Here is a 20537-nt window from a genome sequence, read left to right as displayed (position 1 = left end):
GGCTACAACGGCGAGGTGCTGGCCAAGATTCGGCACGCCGTTGCCTCCGGGTTCAACGAGCACGGGGAGACCCTGATCCTCCCTGCCGGCGTCGACCACCAGGAAAACGAGTTCCGGGTGTTCGGGCGCTTCATCCTTGCAAGGTTAGTGCGGCCGTTCTCCCTGTTCCTCCATGCGCTCATGGAGTCATACCAGTTGCGGGTGGCGCAGCTCCTCTGTGAAGCGTTCGTCGGAGTAATGCCGTCGGTGGCGTTGTTCCGGCACTACTTCTACCCCCGCATCGATAACGCGAAGGCGATGTCGTCGGGAGTGGTGTTCCACGCCCGCGACCGGATAAAGTCCGAGTTCATCGTCCGGTCGGAAAAGAAGATCGAGAAGGAATGGCGGGGCGACTGGTGCTGGGTCCGGGTGGAAGACCCCGAGGAATTCATCTACTCGCCCACCAAGCTGCCGCAACCCAACGACGGCAGGCAGGACCGGTATCACCGTGACGCCGATCTCCTCCCCATCGTGGAGAAGATCAAGGCCTTGCGGCTAGCGGGGCTTACCGACGTTGATGTGGCGCGCACCTTCATCAGCCAGCGCGTCGCGCCGCTCCAACTGCGCTCCCGCCCCGCGTGGATGTACACAGAGTCCGGGGACAGGACACGCCTCCATCACGAGGGCGTGGACCGGGAATCTCTCCAGGTGTGGGTGAAGGGGATCTTCGGCGAGGACGTCCCCGCCACGGGGTTTCTGCCGGGGGTTATCTCCCTCCACGCCGGCGTTCCAGGGCTAACCGACATCATCACCTCCTTCCCGCCCTGCAACGAGTGGGGGCTGATGTACGATTCCCCACTTGGACCCCGCACGCTCCTCCACCTGTACCTCGCCGGAAGCAGGTGCTTGAAGAGAGCGGGGGCGAGTCGGAGGTCAGCTGGCCCTCCATTCCGTCCTCGGATGACGAGGTGGGCCAGCCTGCCGCGACCCGGGTAGTCATCCCCGTGGACGACGAGGAGGAGGATGAGGAGGATGACGCGCCCCTGATCGTGCGCAGACCGAGGGCGACCGCAGCGGCAGCGACCACCTCCGCAGTGGCCGCCGGTGCCACAATGGGGGCCTCCTCTGCAGCGGCCCCCGGCGCCGCGGCGGCCACGGCAGCGACTCCCTCGACGGCTCCCATGGCGCCCTGGGCTGCGGCGACCCCACGGGCGCCCCCGGCGCCGCCTGCGCGGGGGCTCTTCCGGGACTTCTAGCTCAACCCCCCGAAGGACGGCTCGCCGGCGGGCGCTGGGAAGAGGGGGAGGGCTGATTCGCCTCCTGCCGCGCTGGGCAAGAGGGTGCACACTCAGGTCAGCAGCAGCACCGACCCGACCGACGCAGGGGCCAGCAGCGCCGCTACTGTGCCTGCTACTGACCCGGCCTCGATGGAAGTGGCGCCGGCAACAGGTACCGCATCTGGCCCTGCTCCTTTGCTTTCATCCCTTTTGCTAGTTGATCCGCAACCGTATTGCCCTCTCTACCCGCAGGCGACGTCCAGCCCGCCGCCGGCGTCCCGGCCACGGCGACCGAAACGGAGGAGGAGGAAGCTCCTCCCGCCACCCCGGCGGCCCCGCAAGGTACTCATCCAGAGCCTCCCGCGTCCACCACCGGGTAATTTGGCTAGCCCTTCGGATCTTAACCCTTCTATCTGTTGCAGGCCCGATCGTGCCCGCGCCGGGAGCGGGCGCTGCGGTGATTGACCTGGAAGCCGTCGCCGGGGTCGCGGGGATGGCGAAGGAACCGGAGGTAGCCCCCGCGCCAAGCCCCACCACGCCGACCGCAGCAGCGGCGGCAACCACTGCCGTCCCCGAAGCGGCGCACGGCGATGCGCCAGCAGCCACAGAGGCTGCCGGAGCAGGCTCTCCAGCCAACCTGCAAGAGGCGGCTCCTGCCGGGGGCGCGGCAACCCCAGCATCCCTGCAGCCCTCAGGCGCAGGCGCGGGGGAGGCTGCGGCGGAGGAGCAGCAGGACCCTCCCCCGCAAGCGGGCGTCCCCCTGTCCGGCCATACAGTGGCGGCGAGCGCTTCATCGTCGTCGGCTGCTACCTCCAGCACAAACCTCGGTACCCTCGTCGGGGTGGCTTGGAATCCCATCACCTGGGACCCGAACATTTTTGACAGGGGGCACCGGTTCCTTGACGCCATCAAGGACCAACAGCTGGCTTTCGTCACATCCTTCAACCAGGTGAGGGAGCACCACGAGATCGCCAAGAGTCAGCTCGGCGAGGTGCGCCTGGCCATGGAGAAGGAGCGTCAGGAACTCTCCCGGCTGCGGGAGGAGACACGTCTCGCCCGGGAGGAGGCGCGCCTCGCCGGGGAAGCCCTGGATGAGGCCGCCACGCCGGTTGTTCCTGAAGAGAAGCTCTACCAGCGATTGGAGGCTCAGTGCGCCGAGCTCCAGGAAACCCTGGACTCGCTGGTGGTGGCGCAGGCGGAAGCCAAGAAGGAGCACGCGGAGGTGCTCGCCGTGGCTTAGGCTCGGATCGACGAGAAGAGCGACCTGATCAGCAACTACCTCGGTCAGATCCAGGGCCTGCGCGTCAAGCTGGAGGTGCAGACCAAGGCTACCGCAGACGCGGTAACAGCGGCTGCACGGCAGGAGATAGAGCTCAATTCCGCCAAGGATAGGGGGGCCTGACTCGAGACCGAGCTGGCCACTGCCCGGGAAGAGCTCGTCAAGGCAGGTGAGGACAATGCGGCCAAGGCCGCACAACTCTCATCGCAGGCGAGCCTGCTCCGCAAGGCCAAGCAGGCCTTGCATTTGGCTCAGACCAACCACGGCACGCTGATCGGGCATCGGGAGCTGGAGACCAAGAAGCTGCTTGGAATCGCCCAATCGCTGCGCGACCTGCTGCCACGGTTCGAACTGCGGGCCGCGCGGGTGGATGGGACGGACGTCAGCACATTGATCCCGTTCTTCTCCGACATGGTGGGGAAACTTTCGGCGCTCGATGTGTGGATTGCCAAGTTCTGCAACGAGGAGATTGCCAATTGCGCCCGGGAGGTTGCCGGGACGATCCTTCCGAGGGTGCACCTCCGGCACCCTGAGTTCCCCTTTGAGACACTGCTGGATGCTTGGTCGGACAGTGAGGATGCCCCCACTCACTGCCAGGCGGTGAGCGGGTTCGTCGACGAAGTGGTCGAGCGGATGCAGCAGAAGCCGGACCCCGAGCCGTCGCCGGACCCTCGGCGGAGGGCGCCGGCCACTCGTTGCCGTTGCCTCCAGCGAAAGCCGCCGCAACCAGTCGCCGGGGCCCCCTGCCGGCCCTTGTCGTTCCTTAGTGCTGTTTTCTTCTACTCCTATTCCCTGCAAGTGTGGCGACTGGCACCGTTTAAATAATTAATGCCTTATTGGTCTATGTAACTGCTTACTGTGTTCGTTAATTTAGTTCCCTGGTTCTGCTTAATTCCTGACTCTTGTTCCCGGGGTTGTCTCGCGAGGTGAATCCCTTAGCCTTTGTGCACTATACCTTGTGTAGGACTCGCGCGCCACGTACTCAACCGGACCAGGGACCCGGGACGGACCCGCAGTGACGACCTGGGGCCAAGTAGCGGCGACGAGCCACTCCGCTTGTGGGGTAGCTACTCCCAAGCATGCGCTCCGGGACGGACCCGACAGCCGCATGAGGAGCGCACTTCCCCCGCAAGCGTCCTTTCAACACCCTGACCACACACAGGGTCTGGGCCACGCTAGCGAGGCAACGTTTAGTTTCAGATAGTTTATCATTCAAGTTCATGCACTTAGCTTTTCATTTGTTCACGTGCTTGGAATGCTTACCGGAGGGATGTGGCAGGGACGCTATGGCAGTGCACCCATCGGTGCTGGGCACCGATGGCATGCACCCCCATAGCATCGCCGCGGCAGCCCTCGCCTTTGAACCCGCCTGGCACCCGTGGCGGCTCCCTCCTGAAGCAGTGGCCTCGAAGTGCGGCGAGACCCTTGTAGTGCGGTCACTCCACACCACAGGGCGCCACTAAACGCCACAGCCCGTGGACGGTCCACGAGCGTTACAGTGCGCTGGATTCCATCTTCACCCTGCATGTCAGATTCTTACCAAGCCCGAGATGCTGTTCACGAAATCATATAGCAACATGGATAGCTCTCCTGCCTCCCAGTCCCCGGGCACAGAAGGGTCGATGCCAAATTTGGGTGTGAGCACTTCTTACATTCCAGGACGCGGCGTCTACGTGATGCACGTTGCGGTGAGCCCGGCAACTGCATGCCCCGTGTCGGAGTGATCCAGCAACGGGTTATCGTTTTCGAGGCTCCGGCAGCCCCCTGCTCACAACCAAGTATGGAAAGAGACCTCTGTGAACCTACGGCAAGAGACAGAAGGAGGGGAAACACGCAAACAATCGAGGCAACTTGAAATTCAGGAAACAACACTTATCTTCATTCACAACAACTAGTGGTTTACATTCGGGGATTGCCCGGCTAAACTAGTTCGAGAGGCATGCTTTGGCGGCATCACCTGTGGGTCGGGCTCCGCCGCTTCACGGGTAGAACTTGCGCAAGTGCTCAAGGTTCCAGCTATTTTGCACCAACAAGCCTTCTTCGGTTTCCAGTCGGACAGCCCCCGGCCTAGTCACCTGCACTACCCAGAAGGGGCCCTCCCATTTCAGAGCCAGCTTGTTCCCGGCCTTCGTTCCTTGTATCCGGCGTAGGACAAGGTCTCCGGTCTCGAGCTCTCGAGCTCTCCAGTCTAGAGTTGGCGTGGATGGGGCAGCGGGACGCGTCGCCCTGCTTGCCGCCAGACCCGCCACCGGACGAGGCCTTCTTTGTGGGCCTCGTGGTAGCCCCCGACTCCACAACGAGGACTTGGTTCCCGCTACGCTTGTGGGAGATCTTCTTCTGCGAACCCTCGCTTGGGCTCGCAGCAGCTTTAGCTGCAAGTTTGGGCGCTAAGCGCCCTTCCTTGGCCATGGCACACTTGTGCGCCAGGGCGTACAGATCCTGCGTCGTCCGGATCCGATGCGTGCTCAGCTTGCGCATCTTGGGGTCGCGGACGTTGATGGCAAAAGTGTTGATGATGGCGACAGCCTCTGCCTCCGGGATGGAGTAGGAAAGGTTAGAGAAGCGGTTGACGAAGCTCCGCAACGTCTCTCCCAGCTTCTGCACCACGGTGTGCAGCTCCGCCATAGTTCTCGGGCGCTTGTAGCCGCCCTGGAACGCGCCCACAAACTGCTTGCGCAGGTCCGCCCAAGTGGCGATGGACCCGGGAGGCAGGTGGAGCAGCCAGGTTCTTGCTGATCCCTTAAGGACCATCGGGAACCAGTTGGCTCTGACCTTGTCGTCGGTGCCGATGGCATGCATCCCCAACGTCTAGGTCAGGAGGAAATTCCTGGGATTCACGGTCCCATCGTACGTACCGAGTGCGGGCGCTCGGAACTTGCGGGGCCATGTTACCTGCCGCAGCTCGCACGTGAACGCGGTGCAGCCATCCTCGGGGCCCATAGGAGCATCCTCCTACTCCTGCGGGTCCTGGCGCTCCATGGCGCGCCGGCGCCGGTGCTCCAGGCACTGGCGCAAGTCCTCCTGCTGGCAGGCATTCAAGATGCCGCGTGCATCACCTCGTGTGACGATGGGTGACGAGTCCGAGGACCCCTCCGGGTCCCCGCCTCCCAGCCCTCCCTGCGGGGGAGGGTTTTCTCCTTGTCGCGTGGCGCGGGGCGCGTCTCCGCACCCTGGGTTCTTCCCGTGGCCTGAGCCTGCCAGGCCGCCCTCGCCTTGTGGCTGTTGGGCGGCGAGCACGAGGAGCGCATCCAGCTCCGCGCTCCATGCTTCATGTGCCGGTGTGCCCTGCTGCGGCTCGTACCGCACCATGACCCACGCGGCGATGATGGCTTCTGCCGAGGTTTGGGCTGGGGGCAACTGATTCTCCGACCGGCTACCCTCCGCCCTATCCCCGGGCGCACCCGGGTGAGTGGGGTGTGACCCCGTCGGCGTCGCTCGCGACGCGGTGTGCTCGTGGCGCAGCAGACGCTGCGCGTCTTCGGCCCGCGATTCAACTCGCTGGCCGGCATGGGCGGCACCGTGGCCACTCGCGCGACTGGCCCTGGCACTGGGAGCCGCCGGCCCCCTCAGCCGGTTGTCTACCGACGGCCGAGGAGGCGGGGGTGGCAGCTGCGATTGCTGCGCTCGTGAGGGTTCAGGATTTTCCTGAGCCTGTGACGCGGGCTGCGCATCGTGTGATCGCGTGTGTGCCACTGGGGCTTCACGTGGATCGATCCGGGGGTCACCAGCCCGCTTGGGAGGCATGGTGGTTGGCTCTGTCGTCGAGGGAGACGAGGCCACTGTTGGTTTAGACGTTGCCGCCAGCAGTCACCAGCGAGCTCTCCTCACGCGACCCCTACCTGGCGCGCCAGATGTCGTAGCACGGGGCTTTGACACCGGGGATGCGTGAGCACCCCCTTTTTGGTTCGGCAGGGGGCGACGGGGATCGCTCCGGCGGTCGCTGGCGGGACCAATGCGAAGCGCTACAACATGCAATGAGCACAGACACGCGTTTTACCCAGGATCGGGCCACCCAGAGGTGTAAAATCGTACGTCCTGCTTGTCTGCTGACAGAAGAACAAGTGCTTACAAGTTGCCAGGGGGAGCCCCTGGGTGCTCCCTCTTTTAGCTAAGTGTCCTTTTCTACTTTAGGCTACTGCTAGTGTAGTACTACGAGTTGGTCAGCGAACGGATCAACGAAAAACCATCCCTTTGACCGCTGGCGGGGGTCCTCCTCTTATAGCCAAGGGGATACCACAGGTGCCACGGTGCATGGTTTACAAGTGGCGAGCAGGAAGTTCGGGCAGCTCCTCCTCGGTGCGCTGGCATACATGCAAGAATACTTCCCTTGTAGTTAGGGGTCTAAGGCCTAAAAACTACTCTTGAACAGCCACTGTTTGCTTGACTTGATGGGGAACCCCCTTCCTGTCGGTTCATTAAATGTGCCGTGCGCCTCACTCCTTGTCCTGATGAACCCCGCGCGCAGGGCGCCCCCCGCGCGCCCACATGGCGCCGCTGTCCTGCTTACTCGGTCCCCCCTTCGCAGCGGAAACCTGCGCCCGGGAACGCCCCTCCTGGCAAGTACCTTACCGGGAGGTGCCCAGGCGGGAATTCTCCCCCGAAGCCCCGCTAGCCCTGCCGGGCTGGTAGGTTGCCGGGCTGCTTGTACACTGCCGCCCAGGGTGTGATCCTCCCGGGAAGCAAGCGAGGCGACCCACGCGTCATGCAGCGGTGCTACCTCAGGTGCCACTGGTGCGACAATACCTTCATGCATTCAGCTCTAATAGTCTTTCTACCAATGAACTTGTAGAAAGCATTCATATATTTCATAAAAATATTAAACCAAACATGCTCTACCATCCTAAACGGGTATTCATGCACAATTATTTGGGCTCGCTCGTTAAGCTCGTTAAGCTTAACGATCTGAAATAGATGTTCGGTTCGGTTCATTAAGTTAACGAACCGAGCCTTTAACGAACCGAGTTAGCAAGCGTTCAATGAGTTTCGATCTTTTCGTCAAGGCCTACTAATTAATGCGCTATTTTTCAATCTCGACCATTATTTGTTTGCAAGGATGATAATAAAGGCAAGTGATTACTATCCCATATTCAGTCCATCTTATGAAGAATTTGAGGAACTAAATTTTTACTATGGATAATTATGTTCCAAGAATTTGGGATAATCTTGATAATAAAGCGAGGGACATATTAGTGGAGAAGGGGCCTATAGGAAAAAATAATTGATTTTCCTCTAAATGTCAATTCAAGACATTTTGTACACTCATTACTGTAGAAAATTGAGCGATGGGGAGCTATGTGGCAGTAAATGGATAGTTTATTCAAAAGATGTCGACCAACTTTTGCTTTCTGTTGTAAAATTTTAATCTGGTGATTGCAAGAGTTAATTGGGGCATGATGGTTTTATAGATTGGATGCATATCAGTGAGAGACTCGGATAACATTAATGCAGTGTTGAGCATATTACAGACATGAACTCTTGGAATGAACTAAGAGCTAGATTAATCAAACATGAAACAATTGACAAAAGTAACAATAGCAAACCACAGAGAAGAACATATAAGGCAAGTTTTATATTAAGAATAATTGCCATTGTGAAGTTTCTTGATAAACACAGCTTGGCTTCTAGAGAATCCAACGAGCAACTTCACAATGACCTTAATAGTAATTTCTTAGCTTGTGTTGGCATAGTTGCAGAATATTACCTAGTAATGGAAGACCACATTAGATGTATTCAAAGAAAAGAGTTTCGGTACTATTATCTTAGCTGTAAAATTCAGAATGAGTTGATTCCCTTATGGCTTATAACATTAGAAGTTATATTATCAAGATTATTAAAGAGGCCAAAAATTTATTTGTTATCCTTGATTGTACATGGTTGCAAGTCATTGTGAACAAATAAGTTTGTTTGGTGGCAAAATAAAACTTGAGTACTCCCTCTGTCCAACAAAGGGTGTCTGAATTTTGTCCAAATTTGAATGCATCTATATACTAAGTCATGTCTGGATACATCCAAAATTTGACAAACTTGAGACATCTTTTGTTGGACGGAGGGAGTACTATTTTCTTGGATTTTTGTAGAGTGGATGACACATCTAGCTTTGGGATTTTCAATGTATTGGTTAATTCCATCATGCTGTTTGGTCTTAATATTGATGACCTTATGGGTCAAGGTCATGATAATGTGAAGGACAACACAGGTTCCTGAAAAACTTTGAATATGCCTTGTGCTTGCCACAATCTTAATCACACACTTTGTGATATGGCTAAATCTTGTGTTACAGCTGTTACTCTTTTGTATTTTGTGCAACAAATATATGTACTTCGTACTTTTACCAAAGGATGAAAAGTTTTGGTCGAAGGCTTAATTTGGAAAATGTTTGTGCAACACTCTTGGGGAGTCGTATCAAAAGTGTAGAAGCAATTAAATATCAAGCTGCTCAGCTATAGTCAAGCTTGCTTGAATTAAGTGGAGATAGTGGTACCTAACCCAAGGATAGGAGTGACGCAAAAAAAAAACTCTTTAGATTTCTTAGCAGCTTTGAGTTTATTCTTGGTATAATTATTTGGGTTGATTTTTTTTCAAATGCACTGAGCAAGAAGTTGCAATCACCGTCCATGCACATTGATTGTACCTTACAACAAATACTAAGGTATATGTAATTGCTTGGATTGACACCTATTGAGATGAAGTGTCTGCTTCCAGTATAATATTTGATGGAGATATTGCATCTGAAATGGGTGTGGAATCATCATTTCTAGGGAAGCTCCATGCTCTTAAAAAGAAGCATTTTTTTGGTGAAATTGAGTTGCGATGAAGCAACCTTGCATGCCGGATGGACTATTTAATTACTTTTTGGTTATGGTTGATATAGCAACCAGATCATTGACAAGTAGATTTCAAGAACTTCAATCATTCAGAACTATATTTGCATTATTAATGAGTTCAACAATCTTGAAGTCATTGGATGGTTATGAACTAAAAGACTTTTGCATTGAATTTGCAAAACTTTCTCTCTAGATGGTTCTTCTGATGTTTAGTTAAATGGTCTTATTTCTGAACTAAATGTTCTGTAGTTGACATTTCCAAATAGATCGATGTCTGCTATGGAGATTTTTTAGTTTGTTTGAAAAGCAGATTGTTATCCTAATATTTCTATTCGTCATAACATCTTATTCACTATGCCCGTGAAGCTTTTCAAAATCGAAATTGTTGAAGAACCTTTTGAGGTCTCTAATATCTCAAGATAGGTTAAATAGTTTGACAACTTTATGCATTGAGAAGAAATTGAAATTGTTGAAGAACCTTTTGAGGTCTCTAATCTCTCAAGATTGGTTAAATAGTTTGACAACTTTATGCATTGAGAAGAAATTGTTGGATGAGATTGACATTGAGACCATGATCAACGACTTCACATCTAGAAATGTTGGAAGAAGGTTTAAGATAATATCTATAAAATATTTGACAGGAATACTTTTATATAAAGGGATTCTAGTTTCGCCCTAACCCCGACCGAACTTGCCCATGAACAAATGTCTCTATGGTCTCTTGTGGTAGCTACAAGCAGGGATGGAGCCAGAATCCTCGTAAGGTCTGTATAGCCAAAATATGCCATCTGTCCTAGAATATGAAATTATTCCTTATTTGACTTTTTATGCTGGAAGTTTCTACTTCTATAGTTTTTAGGGCACAATCTGATTAATCATCAAATTTAGAACTACATGATAAAACAAGGATTAACCTTGATGTAGATGTACGCAGTACAAGAGTGGATGCCGCTCCCTTTTAATTTCTTTTCCTAAACTATGTAGGAAGATGTGAAAAGAATTGGGAGGCGATGGCAGCAGGCAAATAACACGCAACGATTAAAGTGGCGATCAAGAAACAAAGAAACAAGAGGCGTCAAGTCGATAAAATATGACCTTGTGAGGAGAGAATACGAGAAGTCCCGATCTAGATCGAAGTTCATAAAGAAAGAGTGCATAAAAAGATATTGTTTCTATTAGGTTTGACATTATTTCTCCCCTAGAAGTGAGTTTAAGTATGAATCACTACAGATGCTCTTACAAGACCATAAAAATCATAATTTCACATATGAATTTCGCAAATTGAAAAAACCCGTGCAGGTTTTACTGGAGCAGGAAAGGTTCAAGCATTTAGAACAGGCTTTATGAACCACGCTTTTGAGTTGCTTCGCTTAACGTGAGTGTCGTATATCCCTAGAAAAAGGTTTTTGTTCGGGTGGGGCTAGCGGCGGAGTCCTCCGGCGGAGACGACACGGCAGCGCCGATCACGCGCTCGCCCGCCCGTGCCCGTTGCTTCTGCAGATTCCCTCAGCAGCACGTGCCGGCCTGGCCCCTCCTTCCCTCCCTCCGCCAAAACAAACAAAAACGCCGCGCACTCTCTGCCTTCCCCACTCCCCAGGCCAGGACCCCAGGCTCCCCCGATCGGGTTCCCAAAATTTGCAGCGCGGCATCCCCTCCCGAAGTCCCGAGCAAGCGATTGGCCGGGAGATCGATGTCGGCTGCTGAGGCGGCGGCAGCCGTGGGCAAGCGGGTGCTCGACACGGGCTGGCTCGCCGCGCGCTCCACCGAGGTCGCCCTCACTGGCGTCGAGCTCACCACCACCCACCCGCCGGACACCTCCGCCACCGCCCCATGGATGCACGCCGCCGTCCCTGGAACGTACGTGCTTCTCCTCACCGATTCTACTCCGCGAACATTTCTGCTACCAGCAGTAGTGCCGATTTCTGGGAATTTGTTATTCGATAGAGTAATCTGTAAAATACTGCAACCTTTGTTTGTTTGTTTGTTTGTTTGGCGCGTGGTCCTTGCTTAGCTAACACAACTGGTGGGTGCTTCTGAATGCAGCGTGCTGGGGACGCTTCTCAAGAACAAGTTGATTCCTGACCCGTTCTATGGGTTGAACAACCAGGCGATCATCGACATTGCGGACTCGGGGAGGGAGCACTACACATTCTGGTTCTTCACCACCTTCCAGTGTGCTCCGGTATGAAGTTGTGCACTGATTCGCCATGTAGTAGTTAATTGTGTCGTTGCTTAACAAGGAATGTAGCATGAGTCCTAGTGTAGTATAGTGATTCTAGGCAGTGGGTAATTCAATACAGTCGAACTATTTTCATTCAGTTTTTACCATAGTGAAGTCAGTGGTATTGCAGCAGTGTAAGAGATATGCTTTTTTTTTCCTTATCCAAACGAGTATTAGATTTAATGAGTGCCAATCATTGGCACGCTCTCTCTTAATTGATGCAAAGTTGACTTGTTGGAGGGATGGTATTTCTTGACCCTGCACCACATCAAATGCACTTGTTAACACTAAAATATTGGTGCTTATCTAATGAACATGTAATTTATTTTGGTAATTTCCATCTGTAGGTAGGAAATCAGCATGTGAGTTTAAACTTCCGCGGAATAAACTATTCAGCAGAAGTGTACTTAAATGGGCACGAAGAGGTACTTCCGAAAGGAATGTTCAGAAGGCACACCCTGGATATTACTGATGTTCTTCATCCTGATGGTAACAATCTGCTTGCTGTACTCGTTCATCCCCCGGATCACCCTGGTACAATTCCTCCCGGGGGAGGACAGGGCGGGGATCATGAGGTTAGTATGATGTCTCTGATATCTTCCCTAGCTTTCTCCTCTAAGGTCATGATAGTTGTAATACTGTGAAAGCACGATCATTCATCAGAACTGTAATGTGCCAGATTTGAATTTCCAATTTGTCCCTCCTTTTTTAAGAGAGTACTTTGCCTCTCCTTTTAGTAGAGAGCAAATTGGCACCGTTGAAATTCCCGCATAGTTTTAAAGGTGTTGAGTATCTTAATAATTAAAGTAACTAGCATAGGCCCATCATCTTAGCTTATTTTTTCAATTTTCCAATTGGATGTAGCCTGCTCTCGGGCTAGTACATCAGAGTACATGCATCGCTCCCTTGGTTGTTGCATTGCTTGCAATTGAATATTCCATTAGTGTGTGCAACAAGCCCTTCTCCATCCTTCAAGTGAAAATTCCATTGTGTCCCACTTTTGCAAGTGAGATTTGCATTATCAACTGTAGTGTATGTTCAGAAAGGTTACTGGAAAGTCAAAGATTTAGGAGAATGTTCTCAAGAGGTATCAGTGACTGAACAGAAAATAACTTTTGACTCTACTACTCTTCTTCAAAACGGAATATTATTGCTAAAGGGGATAACTCAATGATGTATGGATGACCGTACCTTTCAACTTGGTCCATTTCAGATTGGAAAAGATGTTGCTACACAGTATGTTGAAGGATGGGATTGGATCTGCCCAATAAGGTAGTTGATTAACTGTATGTGACTTTATTTTTTAAGGACACTTTTATTCTGTTTGGTTCTTTTCTGATGCCTTCTGATATTGGTCCACGACCTTGTTTCCTAGAAATGTATGTGCATTCCCTAATTTGTACTCCCTCCGATCCAGAATAAGTGTCTTAAAATTTTGCACTAAATCCAAGACACTTATTATGGATCAGAGGGAGTAAAACTATGTATGCTGCTTGGTGAACTAGAGACCTTATGTTGTATATTTTGGTATCGACAGTATCTTGGCATGGTGCTAGCATTAGCAATGGCTCAAATGGAGTGCTTTGAAGGGATAATGTAGTCCCATGATAGTATGTGATGTATGAATGCCATGCTCATTTCTTCAAATCACTGAAGTCTCATAAGAAGACCATCATATTGTTTGGTATATGGATTGTCATCATATACTTGCACTGTTTTTAAAAACGTACTGAAAAATCACAAGAACTACATGGAAATTATATGCTTTGAAAAGTTTTCTGTCCATCAAAGATCACTGGACTAAATATCACTCCCTCCATCCGGTATTAAGTGTCGCAACTTTGTCTAGATACACATGTATCTGACCGCGTTTTAGTGTGTAGATACATACGTATCTAGACAAAGTCGCGACACTTAATACCGGACGGAGGGAGTAGATTCCATAACTGAGTAGTTTTTTGCATTAATGTTAGCTCAGTTTTGCTCGACTCAATAAACTCTGTGAATGCTACTTCCATGATTGATTGACCAGTGACCACCAACTTAGAAGTCATTGTCACAAGGTTCGAGTAAAACAGTATTGTAAATTTAAGTTATTACAAAGTCCTGAACAAAGATCATAATCCACAGACTTGAGATTACTGATCCAGTTTCTTGTTAGGTTTCACCTTTAGTAATTGTTCCAAACGACTAGTATAGTTTTTTCTGCACTTGTAGCAATAAACCACAGTAGTGTTTTTAGGTGTGAACATTAGCGGGTTTAGGTGCGTTTCTATGCCAACTCGCAATGAACAAATTTACATTATTTATGGTCGGGTTGGGTTTGAACTTTGAAGAGACTAGTGTGGTGGGTTATCTGGGTTGCGCCTTATGTGTTAATTGAGGTTGGCGGGTTAGTGCTAGGTAAACAAAGCAATTGCACATATGGATACTGTAACTTATGTGCTTCTTCTTCATGAAAGGTATCATCGCCACAGTTGACTCCATGCCTAGAAAAAGCATCAGTGGGACCGCATGAGAATGCTAACAGGTTTAATGGGCTAGCCAGGTCTGACGCAGTACCCTCCTAAACTGCGACCATACTGGCTGCATTAGATACTGACCCTCCCCGACCCATGTAGAACATGTTAGCTTGGGTTCGTCCAAAAGTCCGGATGGTTTGGGTGGTAGCCGCCCTAATTGCTTGCAGCAGCAAGGCTTTTCTTCCTTTTTATTCAATCTGATAGTACTTGTAACAAGTTGCAGCAGCAACAGTTTCTTACATTTATCCTTCTGTCATCCTAGGGATCGAAATACAGGTATCTGGGATGAAGTATCAATTTCCATAACTGGGGTGAGTTTACTAGTCCAATGGTCCATGTTCTTAGTATTTTTCTTCCTTTGTTGTCCTCTTGTGAGGAAACTAGTCCTTAACTGTTGAATTGCAAGTTATTTAAGTTATTGATAGTGCTTATGCATGTCTAATTTTTTTTATACAGCCTCTGAAGATAGCGGACCCCCATCTGGTTTCAACTTTTCATGATGATTTCAAGAGGTCATACCTACATTGTACACTTCAGTTGGAGAACAAAAGTTCATGGTCCGCAGACTGTACATTGAAGATCCAAGTTTCAACTGAAGTTGAGGGTAACGTTTGCTTGGTGGAACATCTTCAAAATTATGCAATAACAATTAATCCCCATTCAGTTCTAGAATACACTATTCCTCCTGTAAGTTAACTTTTTCAAGCTACTCAGGCATCGTTAGTTAATTTTGTTATTTACATGATGGTTCTTAAATGATTTTTCTTCCTACATAGCTTGAATAGTTTATTTCCCTACGTACAGACAAAGCTTATGTGATCGAACAATAGAGATGTTTTTTTTCTAAAAGGACGGAACACCCTATAATTTTCCTTCTGTAAATGAGAAAACATTGTTCTAGTTTCAGTTTTTTCTTTTTCGGTCATGAATTTTCAGGGTTTATCAGTTGGCAGTAACACCTGTTCAATACTCGTATTTGATCTTCCAGATGTTGATAAAGCAAAAATTAGCTCTGCAGCAAACAAAACTGACAAGCTGAAAGCATTTTATTTAAGATTCCAATACTCAAGCATGCAAATTTCCTCCAGGGCGCAGTTTGTGTAGAAATGTGAGAATTTAATCTGAATTATGTTCTAAAACTGTAGTGTTAAGGCACCACCGGTATGTAACTAATAAGTTGAGTGTATTGTTTTTGGATACATTAAGTTATGCACTAGTACCACTACCACCTATGTTTGTAAGTACATGCCGTCCTAGAAAGCATGCAATCAAAATTCACCAACTTTGACTCATAATGTATAGAAATAGGGAAAAAGTATTAAGATTCTATAAGTGATAATGATACCATTAGGTTTTTTTATGAAAAATATTTTCATAAATTGTAATTTTATAAATTTTGACCAACATGTTTGTGTGAAAACTTTCAGAGTTGCATCTTGGAGACTGTACATTTCTAAATCGACATTTATTTCTGAACATAGGGAGTACAAACTAATTGATAACCTTTGTGTGTGTTCTCTGGGTGGGGGTGGGGTGGGGTGTGGGTGGGGATAAAATGTTTTGCCAGAAATGCAGAAATTTCCAAGATTCTCTTGACATATGTAGTAGATTACTTAGAATACCACAGCACCAAACTGGCCCATGTGGTCGTGTTAAGTTAGGAAGTACCTCATTGCGTCCTGCTCCTTAGGCAGAAACATCCAATGATGCTTAAACCATGGTTGCACAATCCTCATTTTTATATAAAGGCACAATAATCACAGTGTAAGCTTATTTTCTTTGCACTATCTTCTAGTGATTATTATGTTTAAGAGGCCCTTTTGTTGCCAGACTAGCTCATTATGAAATTGGTTAACTGTTATATATGAATATGTGCAGTTATTCTTCTATAAGCCGAATCTGTGGTGGCCAAATGGCATGGGAAAGCAATCCTTATACAACGTTGAGATTAGTATAGATATCAATGGATTTGGGGAGTCTGATTCATGGAGTCACTATTTCGGATTCCGTAAAATTGAGAGCACAATAGATGATTCTACTGGTGGGAGGTAAGATGACTACTGTTTGTATGTGTCTATCTAGTGTATAATACTGGAGCTCGTGAAAATATTTTAGTGCAAAGGTAACTCATCTGCAGGATCTTCAAGGTAAACGGTGAGCCTATTTTCATCCGAGGGGGGAACTGGATATTGTCAGATGGCCTGCTTCGGTTAACAAAGAAGCGATATATGACTGACATTAAATTTCATGCTGATATGAACTTCAATATGATTCGCTGTTGGGGTGGTGGATTAGCAGAGAGGCCTGATTTTTATCATTTTTGTGATGTCTATGGTTTGATGGTAATCTTATATTCCTTTCCTTATCAATTGATTTTTGTGTTTCCTTATCCAAACTACAAAGTATTAGTTACTGATGAAGAATATAGTTGTTTTTCCTCTCTTTTTTTAATGTTATGCACCGCTACTTCTCTTAGGTTTCATAAACTGAAGGTAACTAGCCAGTTGCTGGGTTTCCTTGCCTTTGCAGGATTTAGTAAATCTGGGGGTGTATAGTTAGTCGGTTAGATGCTGCTCAATAATTTTGTTTGGCACACAGTCTACCTGAATTCTTGATTATTCTTTCACATAAAGACATCATTTGACAATATTCTTTGAGATGAATGTGTAGGAACAGTTATTTTATTAGTTCGCTGGTTTATTCGGGTTTGGTGCTATGTCTGCATGAATACTTAGGACAGAACGTATTGTACAGGTATGGCAGGAATTCTGGATAACTGGAGATGTTGATGGCCGGGGCGTTCCAGTATCAAACCCTGATGGTCCTTTGGACCATGGTCTCTTTCTTTTATGTGCTAGAGATACTGTCAAGTTACTCAGGAATCATGCTAGTCTTGCTTTGTGGGTTGGTGGCAACGAGCAAGTCCCACCAGTTGACATTAATAAAACACTGAAGAATGATCTGAAGCTACATCCTATGTTTATAAGTTACCAGAGGACAAAAGCTCAAAAAATATGTTTATCACAAGACTCCAGTGACCCAAGCAAATACCTTGATGGTACTCGAGTCTATGTCCAAGGATCAATGTGGGATGGTTTTGCCAATGGCAAAGGTGGCTGGAGTGATGGTCCATATGAGATACAATACCCTGAGAGCTTTTTCAAAGATAGTTTCTACAAATATGGGTTTAACCCTGAAGTTGGGTCTGTGGGGGTTCCGGTTGCTGCAACTATTAGAGCAACAATGCCTCCAGAAGGATGGAACATTCCAATATTTAAGAAGAACATTGATGGGTACATAAAAGAAATTCCAAATCCAATATGGGATTACCACAAGTACATTCCTTACTCAAAACCAGGGAAGGTCCATGATCAAATTGAGCTATATGGCCGTCCAGAAGATCTTGACGATTTCTGCGAAAAGGTAATTGTAGGGATCCAACATGGCACTAAACTAGTAGCATGCAGATCTTCTACATATTACAAGTGGAGTGAAGTTTCCCAAGTAATATATCAATCAAAGTAGTACTCACTCCATCCCATATTAAGTGCCAAAATATTACATGTATCTAGATGCTTTTTAGGTATAGATACATCTATATTTGGGTAAATTTGAGTCACTTAATATGGGATGGAGGGAGTACAACAGAAACAAAAGCAGTGGGTTCTATATGATAAGTAATTGAAATTACATTTACTTGTAAGATACAACTCAACTCTCACAAGAAAACAAAAATCCTGTAGCGTCCCAACATGCCACTTCACTTGTAATATATCGAAGACCTGCATGCTGCTAGTTTAGTGGCATTCTGGGTCGCTACAGCAATTTACTTCTACCATCTTTTCATCTCTAGGAGCTTTATGCTTCAGGGCTGAAGCATGATAAGTTTGTTTCTTATTTCATCTTTCACCTTCAGGCACAATTGGTCAATTATGTTCAGTACAGAGCACTCCTGGAAGGATGGACTTCATTTATGTGGACCAAGTTTACAGGCGTACTAATTTGGAAGACGCAGAATCCATGGACCGGACTAAGAGGACAGTTCTATGATCATCTCCAAGATCAAACTGCTGGGTTTTATGGTTGCCGTTGTGCCGCTGAACCAATTCATGTTCAACTGAATTTGGCCAGTTTCTTTATAGAGGTAATTCCTGCAAGTTAGAACAGCCTTTTCTCAAGCACACTTTCTAGAAATTAATACATGTAGAGTGCCTTTTGTTAGGTGGTGAACACTACGTCCAATGAACTGACAAACGTGGCTGTAGAAATTTCAATATGGGATCTTGATGGTGCATCCCCATACTACAAAGTTACTGAGAAAATGGTGGTACCGCCAAAGAAAGTGAAGCAAATTATGGAGATGGAATACCCTAAGATGAAGAATGCCAAGCCTGTCTATTTTCTACTACTTAAACTCGTCAGGCTGTCAGACAAGGAAGTACTCTCCAGAAACTTCTATTGGCTACATCTTCCTGGGAAAGACTACAAGTTGTTGGAACAGTATCGGCAGAAAACAGTTCCACTCAAGATTGGATCTAAAGTTTACGTCTCAGGCCGTGCATACACCGTAAGAATGTCCATAGAGAACAGGTCAAATAAATCAACAGCAGAAAGCGCAACCTCTGTATCAACCATGGATCTGGTCGACGGAAACGGTTCCAACAGCATTAGCGAAGAAACTATTTGTGAGGGACAGGAAACTGGTCTGTGGAGCAAAATACGCAGAGGCATTGATCTAGCAAGATCAGGTGACAAACCAAGAACAGTTGAGGTGAACGGGACGGATTCAGGTGTCGCATTTTTCCTTCATTTTTCGGTGCACAACTCTGAATCATCCACTCAGGAGAATTACAGGGACACGAGGATCCTTCCAGTCCACTACTCGGACAACTATTTTTCGCTCACGCCGGGAGAGAAAATGACTGTTGACATCTCCTTCGAGGCTCCCGAAGGCTCCGTGCCCAGGGTCATTCTGAGAGGATGGAACTATCACCTGTACCATGCAGTGACGATGTGAGGAGCGATTTATCTGTCAAAATGTTATCTTAACGAAGACTGTAATAAGATTCATGTGAAATAAGTACATCCCTAATAAAGTGCAGAGCATCAGCATATGTCGTGAGCAGAATCCTTGTAGTATCCTCAGGACCATTGGGACGATTTCAGGTTTACTTTGTGTCGTTGGTCCATTTTTCCTCGGTCATCCTCGTTAGTATTTTTCCTTAAGCAAATGAAAGCTTTCTTACCATTGGCAACAATTTTACGTTATTGCAACAATTCGAAAACATATGACTCACATCCAAACGTGTGATTGGCTACACCTCGAACCAAGTTACAAACTAATTTAAAGGTAGCACCTCGAACCGAGTTACAAACTGACTAATTTAAAGGTAGCACACCGCCCAAATCGAGACATAACTCCTTGGTGATCCATTCTAGCCACTTGGCGCCAAAATTTATCGGTCTTTTCTGATGCACCTTCTATAACAGTCCTCATAATTGCATCCAAGTTCTTCATAAAAACAACTCATACATAAAAAATAGACTTTCCTTTTATCAAAAACAGCGTCATAGTGACATGATCAGATAGACCAAAAAATTGTTGCGACCCTATTAAAATGTGGAAACATGAATTCTTGCCCACCCCCAAACCAAGTACCAAAAAGTGAACCATATTGTTCGAAGGTAAAACATAAAAAGCTAAATGAACCGCTCTATATACTAAATTAGCCATCGCAAGAGGTATTGGATACACCCATGTTCAAAGTGAATTAACCCATTTGGGGTTTAGGGGACGAGTGGGTGGGGATGAGGAAATGGGGGACGACAGGGTCACCATTTAATAAAGACTGCGGTGTGTGGCTGACGGGTGGGGCCGGGAGGCGAAAGGGATTGACTGCGCGGACCAACCAGACCGCACGGCGCTCAATTTCTCGTTAGTGGAGACGCAAACCCGAACCAAATTTGCAATCAAAATGCATCCCCACGGTCCGAAAAACGGACAGGTGGAAAATACATCGCCCCGTTGGGTGCGTTTTGCCCTCTTCGGCCAGAATGACCGCTCCTGCCCAAATCGTCGCCCCGCTAGAGTAACCCTTAGTCGAACTGTGGCTTTAAACGAGATAAAAGCCTAGTTTTGACAAAGGTGGAGTATTTATTTTTAAAGTGTTATAGAATCTTTTTACTGACGAATTTGTGGTTCGATGCAGAGGACCACGGTCCAACTGTTAGTGCTGCCATTGTCATTCACGTCCGCAGGTCCGCTGCACCAGCTGCCTGCCTCGTCTGCGCGCCTGTCGCCGAGCGAAACACGCGGCAGCCGTGCCGTCGGAGCTGATTACAAGGCGCATGAGCCACGTGCCGCTCCGGCCTCGAAATCTACGGCAGTAAAATACGCAAATGGACAAACCTTTTTCTTTCATGACTGGTGCTTTT

General features: G+C 48.4%; 1 protein-coding gene across 1 annotated transcript; it reads left to right on the top strand.

Annotated features, from left to right (window-relative positions):
* The first annotated feature begins 10753 nt into the window (after nucleotides 1–10753).
* Nucleotides 10754–19230, top strand: LOC100834607 (mannosylglycoprotein endo-beta-mannosidase). The gene is made up of 11 exons (XM_003568487.4): nucleotides 10754–11216; nucleotides 11403–11541; nucleotides 11928–12155; nucleotides 12794–12852; nucleotides 14365–14413; nucleotides 14559–14789; nucleotides 15981–16150; nucleotides 16240–16444; nucleotides 16857–17525; nucleotides 18019–18246; nucleotides 18325–19230. Exons 1-11 carry the CDS (start codon nucleotides 11050–11052, stop codon nucleotides 19117–19119), a joined length of 2940 nt encoding a protein of 979 aa, XP_003568535.1. The 5' UTR covers nucleotides 10754–11049; the 3' UTR covers nucleotides 19120–19230.
* The last annotated feature ends 1307 nt before the right edge of the window (nucleotides 19231–20537 follow it).

Source organism: Brachypodium distachyon, chromosome 2, assembly GCF_000005505.3.
Source record: "Brachypodium distachyon strain Bd21 chromosome 2, Brachypodium_distachyon_v3.0, whole genome shotgun sequence".
Classification (NCBI taxonomy): domain Eukaryota; kingdom Viridiplantae; phylum Streptophyta; class Magnoliopsida; order Poales; family Poaceae; genus Brachypodium; species Brachypodium distachyon.
Note: the sequence above shows the minus strand (reverse complement) of the source record. Positions and strands in the feature narration are given on the sequence as shown.